General features: G+C 33.7%; 1 protein-coding gene across 1 annotated transcript in view; it reads right to left on the bottom strand.

Annotated features, from left to right (window-relative positions):
• Nucleotides 1-2,368: 2,368 nt before the first annotated feature.
• LOC104513203 (CUB and sushi domain-containing protein 3-like) overlaps nucleotides 2,369-14,262 on the bottom strand; it is a gene marked incomplete at both ends in the record, with an annotated part of 44,462 nt that continues 32,568 nt past the window's right edge. The window contains 5 exons of the mRNA XM_010156480.1: nucleotides 2,369-2,542; nucleotides 5,985-6,134; nucleotides 7,692-7,877; nucleotides 10,124-10,297; nucleotides 12,711-12,884. Coding sequence (XP_010154782.1) covers nucleotides 2,369-2,542; nucleotides 5,985-6,134; nucleotides 7,692-7,877; nucleotides 10,124-10,297; nucleotides 12,711-12,884 — 858 coding nt within the window. The remainder of the gene's footprint in view (nucleotides 2,543-5,984; nucleotides 6,135-7,691; nucleotides 7,878-10,123; nucleotides 10,298-12,710; nucleotides 12,885-14,262) is intronic.

Genomic DNA, 14,262 nt, shown 5'->3' with positions numbered 1-14,262 from the left:
TAAAAATATCCTTGATCAGGATAATTTTTTGCTATTTTGGGAAAACATATCTTATATATTCCAGCATTACTTATTTTGACTATGAAGAATTTTGGGTAGGGGCATATTAATTATTTTATACTTCTAAAGTCTCTAGAATTACAGCTCAGTTTCTGGCAACTTGGCATTATGCCTACAATAATTTTATGGCACAAAACCGAAAATAGGTTTTTTGCTATGCCAAGTATAAATTACGTGTTTCTCTTGTAAATGAAATCATGTGTTCTTTTATAACAGCTAATTATTACCGGGAATTATTACTCTTTTAATCTTAGGGAAGTTAAACACCAGCACTTTTGATTGTAGGTTACAGAAATAATTTTTCTAAATGACTAATCACACCAGGAAGTGACAGTGATATAATCAATGATATCATAACACAAAATATTTTTATTACCTCATTCAGACATTCGACTAAGCGATTTTCAGTCAGTTATGAGCCATCCTTCACCCACACGTATAACAAATTCTCAGCTGGCAGTTAATCTTAATGACAAGGAGGGTATTTACACTAATTAAGTACCCAACTATTGCTGCACTTATAAGGAATTCTTAGTTGCTGCAAATTTCTGACTCCAGTTGATACGCATCAGATGACTGTAAACTGTGCTTTTGAATTTCAATAGATATTAAAGGGACATGACAATTTCTTCTAGATCTAGGATGTGAAACACAAAGTGCCATGTAACAAAAAGGAAACTGTCTTAGAGGAGATGTGGTCTGTGGTGTGATCAACACACTGCAGTATTGCATTCAGCTCTGGGGTCCCCAACATAAGGAGGATATCGGGATTGGTGAGAGTCCAGAGGAGGGCCACAAAGATGATGAGAGGGCTGGAACATCTCTCTGTGAAGAAAGGCTGAGAGTGTTGGGCTTGTTCAGCCTGGAGAAGAGAAGGCTCCGGGGAGACCTTATTGCAGACATCCAGTACCTGAAGGGGCTACAAGGAAGCTGGGAGGGGACTTTTTACAAGGGCCTGTAGTGACAGGAAAAGGGGTAATAGATTTAAGATGAAAGAAGGCAGATTTAGATTAGATATCAGGAAAAAAATCTTCACTGTGAAGGTGATGAGGCACTGGAACAGGTTGCCCAGAGAAGTTGTGGATGCCCCATCTCTGGAACTGTTCAACACCAGATTGGACAGAGCTTTGAGAAACCTGACCTAGTGGCAGGTGTCCCTGCTGATGGCAGAAGGTTGAAACGAGATGATCTTTAAAGTGCCTTTCAACCCAAACCATTCTATGACTCTACGCTTCTATGATTCCACGATTCTCTGATTCCATGATACTAGTGGAAGGCGTCCCTGCCCATGGCTAGGGGGTTGGACTAGATGATTTTAAGAGTATCTTCTTACCCCAACCATTCTATGATTCTATGATTTACTAATGCTGTAAAGAACATTGGATTTTTGTGTGAAAGTGGTATAGCAGTACTGTCAGATTTGCATATCACTTATTTTATACCGCTTGTGTTTGCATAGCTGAAACCCAAGAAAAAAAGGTGTCACTTGTTTTCTTTTAATTTTCTGCCTTTGAATATACCTAAGTACTCTGAATAAGGTGCAAAACCCCACTGATTTCTTTAAAGTATGTCATGGAAACATGAGGATTACAAAAAATAACCTCTCCACAATATTTATTGAGAATTAAAACTGATAATGTGATGATTTTCATCTATCACAATCTGTGTTTACACATTGAAGAATAAGGATTTAGCCGAATCACAAATTTGTGTGTGGGTTGGATGTCTGTTTCTCACTTGATTACTGCTCTATAGTGAATCAAACTGAAGTTGTGAAACAGGGCATTCCTAAGTATTAATTTGTTCAGAAAACGTATCTCGACTTTGGTGAGGGTTAATCTTTACCAGGATTAAAAGGTGTTCCCTGAGAAACTGAGCATCCTATTCTGAAATTATGTGGAGCTCACTTGGCCTTATTATAAAAATGGATGTATTATGTAATTAAGATATACATGAGGTATCATCAAGTCAGTACATATTTTGTAAGTTTAGCAAAAATATTAACCCATCATCTTGATGAGATAATGATGCAAGATTTCCCTGTGGAAATTTATACTTTTTCAAGAAATAGAAAATATTTTTAAAACAAACCACTTCCTTTAACATTATATTGAATGTGCAATTTCCTACACATACTAAATGTCTCCCAAACTGGTTTCTTGCTAATAGTTTCTACTCATTTTGGTTTTCCCTTTTTTACTTTTTTTAAGATAGCACTTCAGTTTTCTACATGATTTTCCACGTCCTTCTGATAAAATAAGAGTAAATTCAAAACAACCTTAAGTCACACTTATTAATTTAATATTACCTGAGCAATGAGGAAGAGATCCACTCCAGTGTCCATTTAACTGACATGTACGAGACGACTGCCCTAACAGCGACCGTCTACCTGTGCAGGTATAATGAACAGTAGACCCAAACGTGTATTTATCTCCAGACAGGACCGCGTTAGGAGGGACGCCAGGATGTCCACAGTCAATCACTACAATGCATAATTATTGGAGATAAAAAAAGGTTATTATCACTGATCAAACAGTTTTTACCTACCATTTTCAAATTCCATACATAATCTTTGTGAAAAGGCTGACCTTTTTAGCTTTGGGGGAGGGTTAACATTATGTGATTGAAAAGGCAAAATATATTACAGACCAAAAGCTATGAAACAAATGTCTGGCGATATCAAAAAGGTATTTTAGATGGAGATATTGATTTCCAAATACACTCATTCTCTAAATTGATCCTTATGATATGAACACATGCACACACACACAAATACAAACTCATGCACGTACTCATAAGAGAAAAAATTTTGGAAGACATCTGCCAAAGTCACTGCTGAGGTAGAGAATATGCATCCACGTATCTACAGGACTCAAATCTTGGTCATGAAATCTATTGGATTTAAAATTGTACAAGATCTTAACGTATCTTAATGTTAATATGCCTTCATATTCATGGTTGTGGTCACTTAAAATATTGTATTGCATAAATAAAATATTTGTTTACATATTTTTAATGTATTCCTAGGCATCATCTATTGATGTTAATCACACCGAAATTGGAGGAAATTTTTACAGGATCCTAATCTTAGAAATGGTCATGGGTAATCTCCCTATGGTTATTTTATTGGGTAAATTTTGATCAATAACTGCTAATGATTTCCATAATGTCATGAATTTTTAGTACTCTTAGTCTTGAAATTTTTGTGATTTCCACTTACAGATTGCACATAAGGGTGTCCAACAGTTATCTTATACACACCTAATTTTGCTAACTGGCTCAAATATCATGAAGTATGTAAACTCCAGAAAGAAAATGGGATAATTTAGCATGTTATCTTTTGCCCTTTAATTGCCTCTTACACAAAAAACTATGACTATTTCTTTTGCTATAAATGGTCAAAAGCAGTAATTTTTTAAAAGAAGCTAAATGATAGAAACTTGATCTAAAATCATGATAACACTACTGAAAAAAATTCATCAGTCTCTTATCTACTGGAAAGTTGTGTAACAGTGAAGCTACCTTGGCTAGATCAGGAGGAATCTAGCTACTCCAGAACACTGATGTTATGCATCCCTATGGAGAGCATCATCTACATGCATAATGTATGTAAGGGAAACAAAGTTCTGTTGTGAAAAGAAATAGCTAGTCTGTCTCATACAAAAATGTACAAAAGAAATTCCCTCACATGTGGAATTAATATAAAGAAAACTTTTAAGAAGGCAGAGTAAGGAGTTAATTTAAAAGCAAGCTAAATATGTCAAGTTCTGGAAACGCACTGTGAAAATTCATAAACCAAATTCACTCTATTCATGGAATGAATCTAGCCTTGCATGTTTGATTTAGTTTTATCTTACCCTTGTCCGTGGCATGTCTTACCCAAAGATATGTGTATTTATGCATTATGAAACCCACAAACTATAGTTGCAAATACCAGGATACAAGAACAGCTCCCTAAATCATACAAATGTAGTTTTTATCAATACTTCATCATCTTCAATATATTCAATAACATTTTCAGTGAGATTTTCTTTTTTTAATCAAAAAAAGCCAGATAAGAAGCCTGATGAGTGTTCCTGGATGCATTCAGTGCCCTAGCACTTCAGATGTATACAGCAGTACAATGGCTGTACAATACAACGTAAGACCTAAATAATGCATGAGGATTCATCTTCCTCTAATGATTATTCTCAGTCTTAAGAGTTTAACATTTATACATACAGTGACCTGTATTCAATTAAATATGTTTTCTTAGGAGTCAGACATGCGAGGTGCAGAATTTTCATGGCAATCCCACAATGTATTTAGGGAAGTGGTATGTGATTACTGACTTTTACCTGTGCCACTGACCTGTGTGACCATTTTATAGGCTTGCAGGACTTTGAGTAAAATGGTCAGAATGGTCAGCCTTACAAACTGGCCACTTGCTGTTAGCATGTTCATTGTTTAATCAGTTGCTAGTAAATAAACTCTACTATTAATTAGGTATGATTGTAGAGAAGGTAAACTTGGAACACTGTTAAAAGTCATGTTGATTATGCAGTTTGCAATGAAATGAAACTCTTGTGAAAAACATTCACAGTTTTTCATTGTGTCGTAATTATCTGTATCTTTCTTGATTGATTCTTTTGGCCTTTTCAGATGTTGTCACAGAGGAAAAGTTATCTTCATACTGGTACCTTACAGTATTCAGTTATGGGATTTCTTACACTTGCTTCTCCTTTATGTTTGGACTTATGTCTAGAAGTCCTGGATTCCTAATAACCCATTTAAAAATATTATACCAACCTGTAATGCTACCCTTAACTATATATTCTGCAAAATTTAATTTTATATTCTTAAGTTCTCAGTCAGGATCTAATATGAACAGTTAATAATATTTCTTGGGTTTTTTTTCTAATGCTAATTTATCCTCCATTTTATTTCCATCAATTTCTTCCTTTCCACCTCTGTTATCTAGTACTGTTCCATCACATACCATCACAGTACCTTTTTACAACTATGTAAATATAATATTACATTAAGCATTGAATCACATTTAAAGAGCAAACAATAAAGGAATAAGAAAAATGAAAGAGAAACTAATATTATTAATCTTCTTCTTAGTATATCAAAACATGAGAGAATATATTTTTTCATTATTATGGATAAGTATGAATCTATTTCTGTCACACTAAAACCTCACTTTCGTTTAAAATTAAAAAAAAAGAGAAAGATATGCAAGTAATTATCTTGTCAGTGTGACATTTCAATGTCTATGTCTTTTTCCCTGAAAAATCTAAAATAAAAAAATACACAGCTAATACTAATTACAAATGAAGTCTGTAACTTCTGTAAAAAAAAGAAAGAAGTGTAAATTCGCATTCTCACTTGGTCAAATGTGGTGATATAAAAGTAGATTTACAGCATTATTAGTTTAACACCCGATTAAATTAAAAATGTTATAGCCTAATTCTTGAGTACTACATTAAAACACACACTTGAAATTTCTTTATTCTGTATAGTTCTCAATTATTCTTACCGTTCCATCTGACTCCTCGAAATGGCCGTATCTGTCCTATGGTTAGGACAGAACTGTCAGGACAAGGTGCTGTGACAGAATTATTGAGAGGATGGCAAAGAAACCAGCAAAAAAATAGTTCAACTTATTTGGATTTCAAGCTTGGAAGGTGTGGATTATGTGTATTCACATATAAGTAGCTTAAAAGTAACAAATCAGAGCATGTCTGACAGAACTAAATCGAGAATATTTTGCAGTACAAAAAACCCTGATACAGTCACTAGAATTCTTCGAGGTTTATTGTCCAAACACATCCTTCATTTAAGTACACTTCAAATTTAAAGTATTTTTCTAGCACCATATGCCTAAACAGTGTATGCCCCTGAAAGTCTTTAATTCAAAGGGAGAGTTGATTGGGCATTACGGTTCAGCGAATGCTGAATTCTGTTTCTTAGACAATTTACAATAGCTAGAAGTACTCTAGCTACAACACATCTCAAAGGAATTGAGCCACTTTGCAGGTCCACAACTTTCCCTTTGTTACTGTGTCTCTTCTCCATTACTCTAACAATATCTAAAAGAAGGTGAGAGATTGAAATGCATTTAGATAAAAATTTTAATCCAACCTGGGTCAAAGGAAAACATCCAGCCAGCTTTCCACATCTTTTCCATTCTCTTAAAGTGGAAAAATATGCAGACTACTAAATGACTGTCATGCATATATCCAAAAGGGAAAAAATATGCAAAACACTCAAGAAGCTGAAAGACTCTTATAAAAAATATTCAGTAGCTGTATCAGAATAAGTTTTGGTAATCCTACAAAATAGCATGGATAGTGCCTAGGTTAGAATTCATTGACCCCTCAATATAAATGACACAAACTGAAGATCCCCTTTCAAAAGTACATATAGCCCTCTTACTCACAAAGGCCAGCTTGGAAGAAGAGTAAGGTCTGTATTATCAAATTACTTCTGACAACTCTGGAAGAATACTAAGAGACAAAAATATAAAAGTAGTATTTCCACCTTTACCTTTAGAACTTTGTTCTCTTTCGAGATGTATTATTAAGTAACATTTATCTTTACGAAATGGTAATACTACCTTTAAAATTTAATGGAAAACCATTAGATTCTTTGTTATAAGTTTAACTGTGACTTTCAATCAAGCTATTTATTCCGTCAAAGAAAGGGACAATTTCCAGAACTAAAGGTTTAAACATGAAAAAGAATTAAAGTTTCAGGTTTGCTTTATTTGTTTTTCTTTTTTAGAGAGAGAATAGCAGAACTGGAGAAATCTCATTTAAGGAAGACTAATAAAGGCAAAACTGAGAAATTAATTTCTACAATATTGCAAATATTGGTCCATGATTCTTGTATGGGAACCCTTAGCCTGTTTTCCCTTTAATCTTCAGAAAAAGAAGCTTTCAGCCTTTTGCAGAGTGAAATTATGATTCTAAAATAAAACCTTTTTCATAGACTTACAGATATCTGGTTTAATCAGCTGTCCCAACCAATTAAAAACCTTTGAAACATCCATGGCTATATCTACATCAGAGTTATAAAGTTGGTCACGACAAGCCAGAACAAAACCAACTTCCTTCTGTTGATCCACATGCCTAAGTGGATAGGTTGCATATGACTAGGACTCTCAAGTGCATCTGTAGAGTGGGAAGCTGAGGACATGATCCATAAGACACTTCTGGTGTTTTGTAGTGTCACTGCTATTTGCTTACTGCCTTTGTAAATAGTCTGGTCTTACTGTTGTCCCAAGAAAAGTGCAGAAAGTATTATAGTGACATAAGTAAAAAATTGGGTATTATGGATTTTAAATTTCATTGTGATTATAGTTCTGTGGCTAATGGAGGTCACATATTGGCAAGTTCAATGGGTATGTTTTTACCTTCTAACTCTGTGCGGAAGCATTCGGAGATGTTTCAGTTACTGTATTTGCTACACACAATAACAATGTAACTGCTAATTCTGTTGCTACTGAGACCTTCCATCATTACTCCACACACATAACTGTATATAAATATGAGTATTCTAATTGCTAATTCTAATAGAAATTATGTGCAAAATAATGCCTAGTCTAGTTTACATTGTTTATAGAAGAATACACATTATCTACTTACTAATGCATTCAGGTAGAGGTTTGTCCCAGTGGCCATTTGGTTGACAAATTAAAACTGAAGAACCAAATAAAAAATATCCAGGATTACAGTCATAAAATACCACTGTGCCATATGTGAAATTTCCATGTTCAATTTTGCTTTCTCTTATGGAATTTGCAGGAATTCCAGGATCAGAACAATTGACCACTAAAAAGAAAAAGAATGTAAACTTGAGAGTCATAGAAATACTGTCTACTAAAATAGTCTTTAAATGGTCTGTAAAGACCATAGAAACAATGTAACACAAAATAGCATTTGTGTAAGGCCTTATCCATGAGACAATTATTTCTTGTGCAAACAAATGGTATGGGGGAATGGAGAAGGAAGAGCAGATGCTGTAAGGGACCACGATGCTGGACCAATGGCTTGTAAAGACCTTTAAAATAGGTCTTTAAATGGTCTCTTATCTTTTGTAGGAGAAAATTCCAGTGTGTTGGTACCCTGATTTTATATATAATGACATCGAATTGGGAAAATATCTATTTTAAGGATATAGGGATATCTTTATAAGTAAATCACTTACTCAAAGTTACTCTAGAAAACTACAGTTAACATAATAATTTCTATCCCTGTATCCTTATAACTGATGCATACCTATGTATGTACCTGTGTGCAAATACATATATATATAGGTAGGTATTTTGTGGCTCACCTACTTCTCTCTATTCACTGTCCTAAAGTTGAAGCCTGCTTGTGTGCTCCTCCTAGCAGTTCTCAAATATTGGTGTTGAAAATTAGTTACTATTTTTTCCTAGAGGGAAATCTGATCTACATTTCTATCCAGTTCATTTTTGCAGACAAGTTTTTTATAACAACTGAACATTCATCTTCAGTTTTTCAAGCATGTGCTTTAAAAAAATTATTAATAAATCTGGGCTAATGAACACTTGAAAGAAAATATAAGGAGCTTCATTTTTTTGTCAACAGTCTTCCATTGTTTTCATACTTGGCTGGGAAGCCTAGCAATTTAGCAAAGCTGTAGACAGTATAACAGCAAGTGCACTGCTGAATTTATATGATGATAGCAAATTAAGTCTTCACAAAGGGGTGCAGTCTTTTCTACAATATTGTACTTTAGACAGTTTACAAATATGCAAGGTTTGGTTTTCTTTTCTTTTTTGTTTGTTTGTTTGTTTGTGGTTTTGGGGAGGTTTTTTTGGTAAATTTTGTTTAACTTCAGTGCAAATAGACCAAAATCGTATCATTTAGAATTTATTTCACTGTACATTACAGACACCACTCTGCTGGTCGTGGTTGGGATAGAGTTAATTCTCTTCATGCAGTTGGGTGTCTATTTTTAAAGTCTGTTCTAAAGCCAATAAAAGATTTTAGGCTGTGTAAAATTTCAAAGAATAACCTGATCAACCTATTTTACTGATCCTTACAGGCCAATAACATATCAGACACTTCGGCACATTTTTCTTCAATACCAGAACACCAACGTGATTTATAGCACCTGGACTGAAAGAGAGATTTATTAAGTACCCTTAATATACAGTACATGTTTAGTGTTGTAAACTTAAAAACCAATAACTTCTCATCAGCAAAAATGTCCTTGGCAATTTGAGTTCTATATACTATTTGCCAGTATTGCTTAAGGGAAAGTGATCACATGGAAATGGAGAACACACATTGGAAGGAAAATACAGTAAATAAAATTACTTTAAATACATAACGTGACTTAGTCTGTGTACAGATAAAAATCCACAGAAGATTCTGGCAAGATGCTCAAAAACAATCAGTATATTTTCTGCATAGGTGCAAGCAGATTACAATAAAAAGTACATTATTCTAAACGAGGACAATTAAAACAATTAAAAAGTACATAGAACCAGACTTAAGTAGGACAATGGTGACAAAGCTTTCTAACAGATCTAATATAATAGTATTCTTTTATTTTCAGTGAAAGAATTTTAAATATAATATCCGTGAGTGTTGAGAACCAACCTAAATGGATTATGCTAACAATATAGAACTAAAAGAAAAAAAGTTGAGACAAGCAGTCAGTACAATGCAAATGTAAAGGGGAGGGGGAAAGTGTGTTTTCTTATGCAGCTATTTGAATTATATTGGTTAAATATGCAGTGAACAGTATTTCAGGACTTAAGCTCCTAATTATCTTGGTGTAATTTTGCATAAGTAACTTGTAGAAACCACTAAAAAAATGAATACAAACTACATCACATCAGAAAGTTTCTCTGCAACAGTTATCCTGGAAATCTTCTGAATGCAGAACAGACATAACTGAAAAATGAAATATTTTCTTCAATAATTTGATGTCTGTTAATAAGAAAGGCATCATTTTGTCCTGACGGTTTCCATTTACCTTCAGTTTATTTTTCAACCTTAATTTTCCAACTAAGTTTGAAATCAGTAAGTGCTTGCATTCTTACCTTTGCATATTGGAGGTGGGTGGCTCCACTGCCTATTAGCCTGACACTGTGCTTTGGTTGGTCCTTGCATAACATATCCAGTATTACATGAGAATGTCACGACGTCATTGAAGTTGAAACCGTTTCCACTTGTTCTTCCATAAATAGGACTACCAGGGTGACCACAGCTAACAGCTAATATCGCATAAAACAAAGAAAGAAAAACCACATAGAGCATGCTGTTACCACTTCTCATGAATCATGATATAACAGATAATCATTATAACTGTTATATAATAGTGAAGTTTTTATAGTAACAGGTATGCAATACTTTCCATGAAAGATTCACATTTCACTCGACTGAATAAGGACTAAGACATATTTTACTAAATGTTCCACCAGTTATTTAACTAATTAAATTAACTGAATAGAATTTGCTATGCAGTAATCAAGGCAAATAAAGAAAAATTTATGAAGAGTAAGGAGAAAAGCAAGCACTTGATTTTCATTACATATATTGTGAAATAGAAAATACTCGAGTGCATTATTTCCTCAGGAATTATTTCTTACAATTATGTCTTAACTCGCTGTGATTTATTGTTGAAGCCTAAATACTTAGTTATAGATTATGTTATGTTAAGTTATAAATTTATGACTGTATATATGAAACATTATGGGCACTGTGATACTTTTCTTGTGTTTATACAAAAACTGCCTGAAGAAGGTAAAGTTCCTTTTCTGTGCTTACAAAGACCAGATGCAAAAATAGTAAGGAAAATTAAACAAAAATTAATTTTCCCAAAATAATGTAAAAAATATAGGATTATTTTATTCTATGTTTTCACAAACTCCAGTACTTTTAAAATAAAATGTTAGTCAATAATTTAAAACAAAAAGAAATCACAATAAATTATTTAACTCTAGAAATAATTATTTCTCTAAATTAATCTTTAAGTCTGACAAATATCTGTTCTATTTGTCTGTGTGGAATAGTCTTACCATGATAAATCTAAAAGAAACCCATTTATATAATCTGAATTAAATAATTTTTTAGCAACATTAAAAATGTGAAAATGGTCCTTAAAAGTAGGATAGCATATAGACACGTCAGAGTATATTCTATGAATGAAAGCTAAAATGAATTCTGTATTATTTTAATATCACTACGTTATTTTAATTAAATATATTATCTTTATGTTACAAGTATCAGAAATTTTTATATAAAGAATTGAATTTTTCCCCAAAAAGAGTAATTGGAATGGTACAGTAAACTTCTAACATTTCTAAAGTTGTCAGGCAAAGATACACATTCAGCCAACAGAGAATTTTTTTAATCTTCATATAATAAAAATAAAAATTATTCTTGTGAAAACAGAATTATGAGATCTGCATAAAATTTTGAATAATACCTCATGAACATAGAGTAGGAACACACAACAGTGGTACTGTATCTGCCACTGTATAAGCAAGGAAAATGCTAAATCAAAAGTTTCAGAATCATTAAATAATCTCAAAAATTCAATTAAAACATTTAAGGTTAAATAATTAAAAAAAAAGGTGACACTGTGTCTCTACACTTCATTTGTACCTTTGATCTGAAATTGAGTTGTTCCTAAACATCTATCACAGGGTTAGCAGCAGCTGCCTTAACAGTTATTTATAAGTAAGTGTGTTGGTCTTAAATGTAATAAAAAGAAATAATGATCTATTACTAGATCATAAAGAGGAAAAAATAAGAAATACAATTATTATACAAGTGTTTTGTATATCTAGTTCTATCTAAAACAAAGTAAAAAGTGATCAGTAACCGTAATGAATTAACAGCGTGTATATTTATAAGTACTCAGATAGTTTCTGACAAGATTTTTTGCTACAGAAATGTAGCTGTAAAAGTAATATTTGGAAATGGACTAATACGTTTTCAATACCCTGATATTCCTGAACCTGAATTATTGAAACATAGCTGTAGTTTGTTGAGAATCCTTTGAGAACTCTCAAATTTTCTTAAAAAGAATACAGTATTTTCTTCTGTCACATAATGGTATTTCATGTGATATGTCAACATACTTATCACACAAAAAGACCCTCATTGAGCAAATACAAAATTCATGCCAAAAATCCATAACCCAAAATAGAAAACAAAATAACAGTATTTCTGTGAGGGGGGGAGGGGGGAAGTTTTGCTGAAGCTAAAATTTTAATCATCAGTGCTGACAGTATATTTCAAGAGTATCTATTTATCTAACTACTGCAAAGTAAATGTACATTAAATATTACTGAAAGACACTGAGGGAAATAAAACCGTTTTCAAATTTGAGTATTTGGTTGTCTAAGTCATGTCACTTTTTAAACAAGATCCACATTCATATATAAATGACAGGTATTAGTTGCCAAAAGATACAATAATCCAATGGAAATAAGTGACAACAGTAAACTTAACATGGTATATGAGTCACAGATTTTAGGTGGCCACATACTTTTGAGGATTCTCTTCAAATTTTTTTTTTTTTTTTGAGAAACGAATACTAAGTTGCAAACTTGCTCCTCATCTTCTCTGACATAGGAATTCCTGTAACGCGTATCAGTATGTGTTGCCATGCTTACTTACGCACACAAGATGGAAGCTGACCAGACCAGTTGTGATCCTGTTGACATATTCGTACAGAAGAACCAATCAATCGAAACCCAGGACTGCACTGATATACAACTGTGTCTCTATATCCGTAATTTTCTCCAATTACTTGACCATTGACTATAAGATCTGGAATACCACAGTGACCAGCTAGATATTTCAGAGTAAATAATAGAAAACAAACAAACAAACAAATCAGTAATTATGCCACAGAAATTCTATCTCCTTAATCAAAACGAAGAAATACGGAACATATTTCATTTTTAAATTTTTTTTCATTTTTATTTTCATTTTAATTGACTTCATTCAAAGGTTTGCTTTTATTAACTTGGGGAAAACTGCAGTATTGCATCTGTGTATAGCTAGGAGTGTACACATATAAAAAATACAAAAAGACAGTGGAACAAAGAGATTAAATGTCGTACGTGTCATCAATTAAAAAAAAAAAAAAAAAAAAAAATCCCAAAACCACAAACACAAAACAAAGGTGGGAACTCCTGCAAAGCATTCCCATGTAGTTCTGATAGACATGCTCATGACACCAAAGGTGGACATGTCTGAGGGGTAAGACATCTTACAGACAGACCTGGATAGGCTGCAAGAGTGGGCTAGAAAGAACCGCATGAAATTTAATGAAGACAAATGAAAGGTCCTGCACCTGGGAAGGAATAACTGAAGAGCTCAATATTGGGCAGGATCTGGGTGGGTGGAGAGTCAGCCGTGCACCACTGCAGCAACGAAGGCAACTAGGATGTTAGGCAGCACAGGCAGGGGCATCACCAGCAGAGATAGAGATGTGATCATCCCACTCTGCCTGTCAGGCTGAACCTGGAGTATTGTCTCCATTCTCGTCCCCACCACTGAAGAAAGATGCAGACAGACTGGAGACAATCCAAAGGAGGGCCATGAAGACAATCAAAGGGCTGAACAACCTGCCCTATGAGGGAAGGCTGAAGGTGTTAGTCCCTGAAGAAGAGATGTCTCAAGGGGTACTTCATCACAGTATTCCAGTAATTAAAGGGCAGCTATATTAGGTCAGAGGGCCTCTCTTCACAAGGAGTCATATGGAAAAGACAAGGGGCAATGGACACAAGTTACACTGGGAGAGGTTTCATCTCAATATAAGTACGAAATTTTTTACAGTAAAGAACAAACATTCACTGGTACAACATCCCCAGGGATGTGGTAGAGTCTCCGTCACTGGAGGTTTTCAGGATGTGACTGGACAGGGTGCTAGGTAATATTATCTCAGCTCCCTTTCCCATGAAAAGTTGGACCAGCTGATCTTTTAAGGTCCCTCCAGATGTAGGTTGTTCTACAATTCTATTACTTCAAACCCCTCTGACACTCTTCTCTCGCTCTGTGTAACAGTTACATTTTTGTAGCCCTAACTATATTACATAACTAACTGTGAACTAGTCACTATTACTAAAGAAGTATATAATGTTAAAATAGTAGAGCTTATTCCCACCCATATGGATAGTTTCTAAATAAAAAAAAAAGAAATCTAAATCTATGAATATTCTAA

This window comes from Eurypyga helias, unplaced genomic scaffold, assembly GCF_000690775.1.
Source record: "Eurypyga helias isolate BGI_N326 unplaced genomic scaffold, ASM69077v1 scaffold3288, whole genome shotgun sequence".
Classification (NCBI taxonomy): Eukaryota; Metazoa; Chordata; class Aves; order Eurypygiformes; family Eurypygidae; genus Eurypyga; species Eurypyga helias.
The sequence above is the reverse complement of the archived record's forward strand: the minus strand, read 5'-3'. Positions and strand labels throughout refer to the sequence as shown.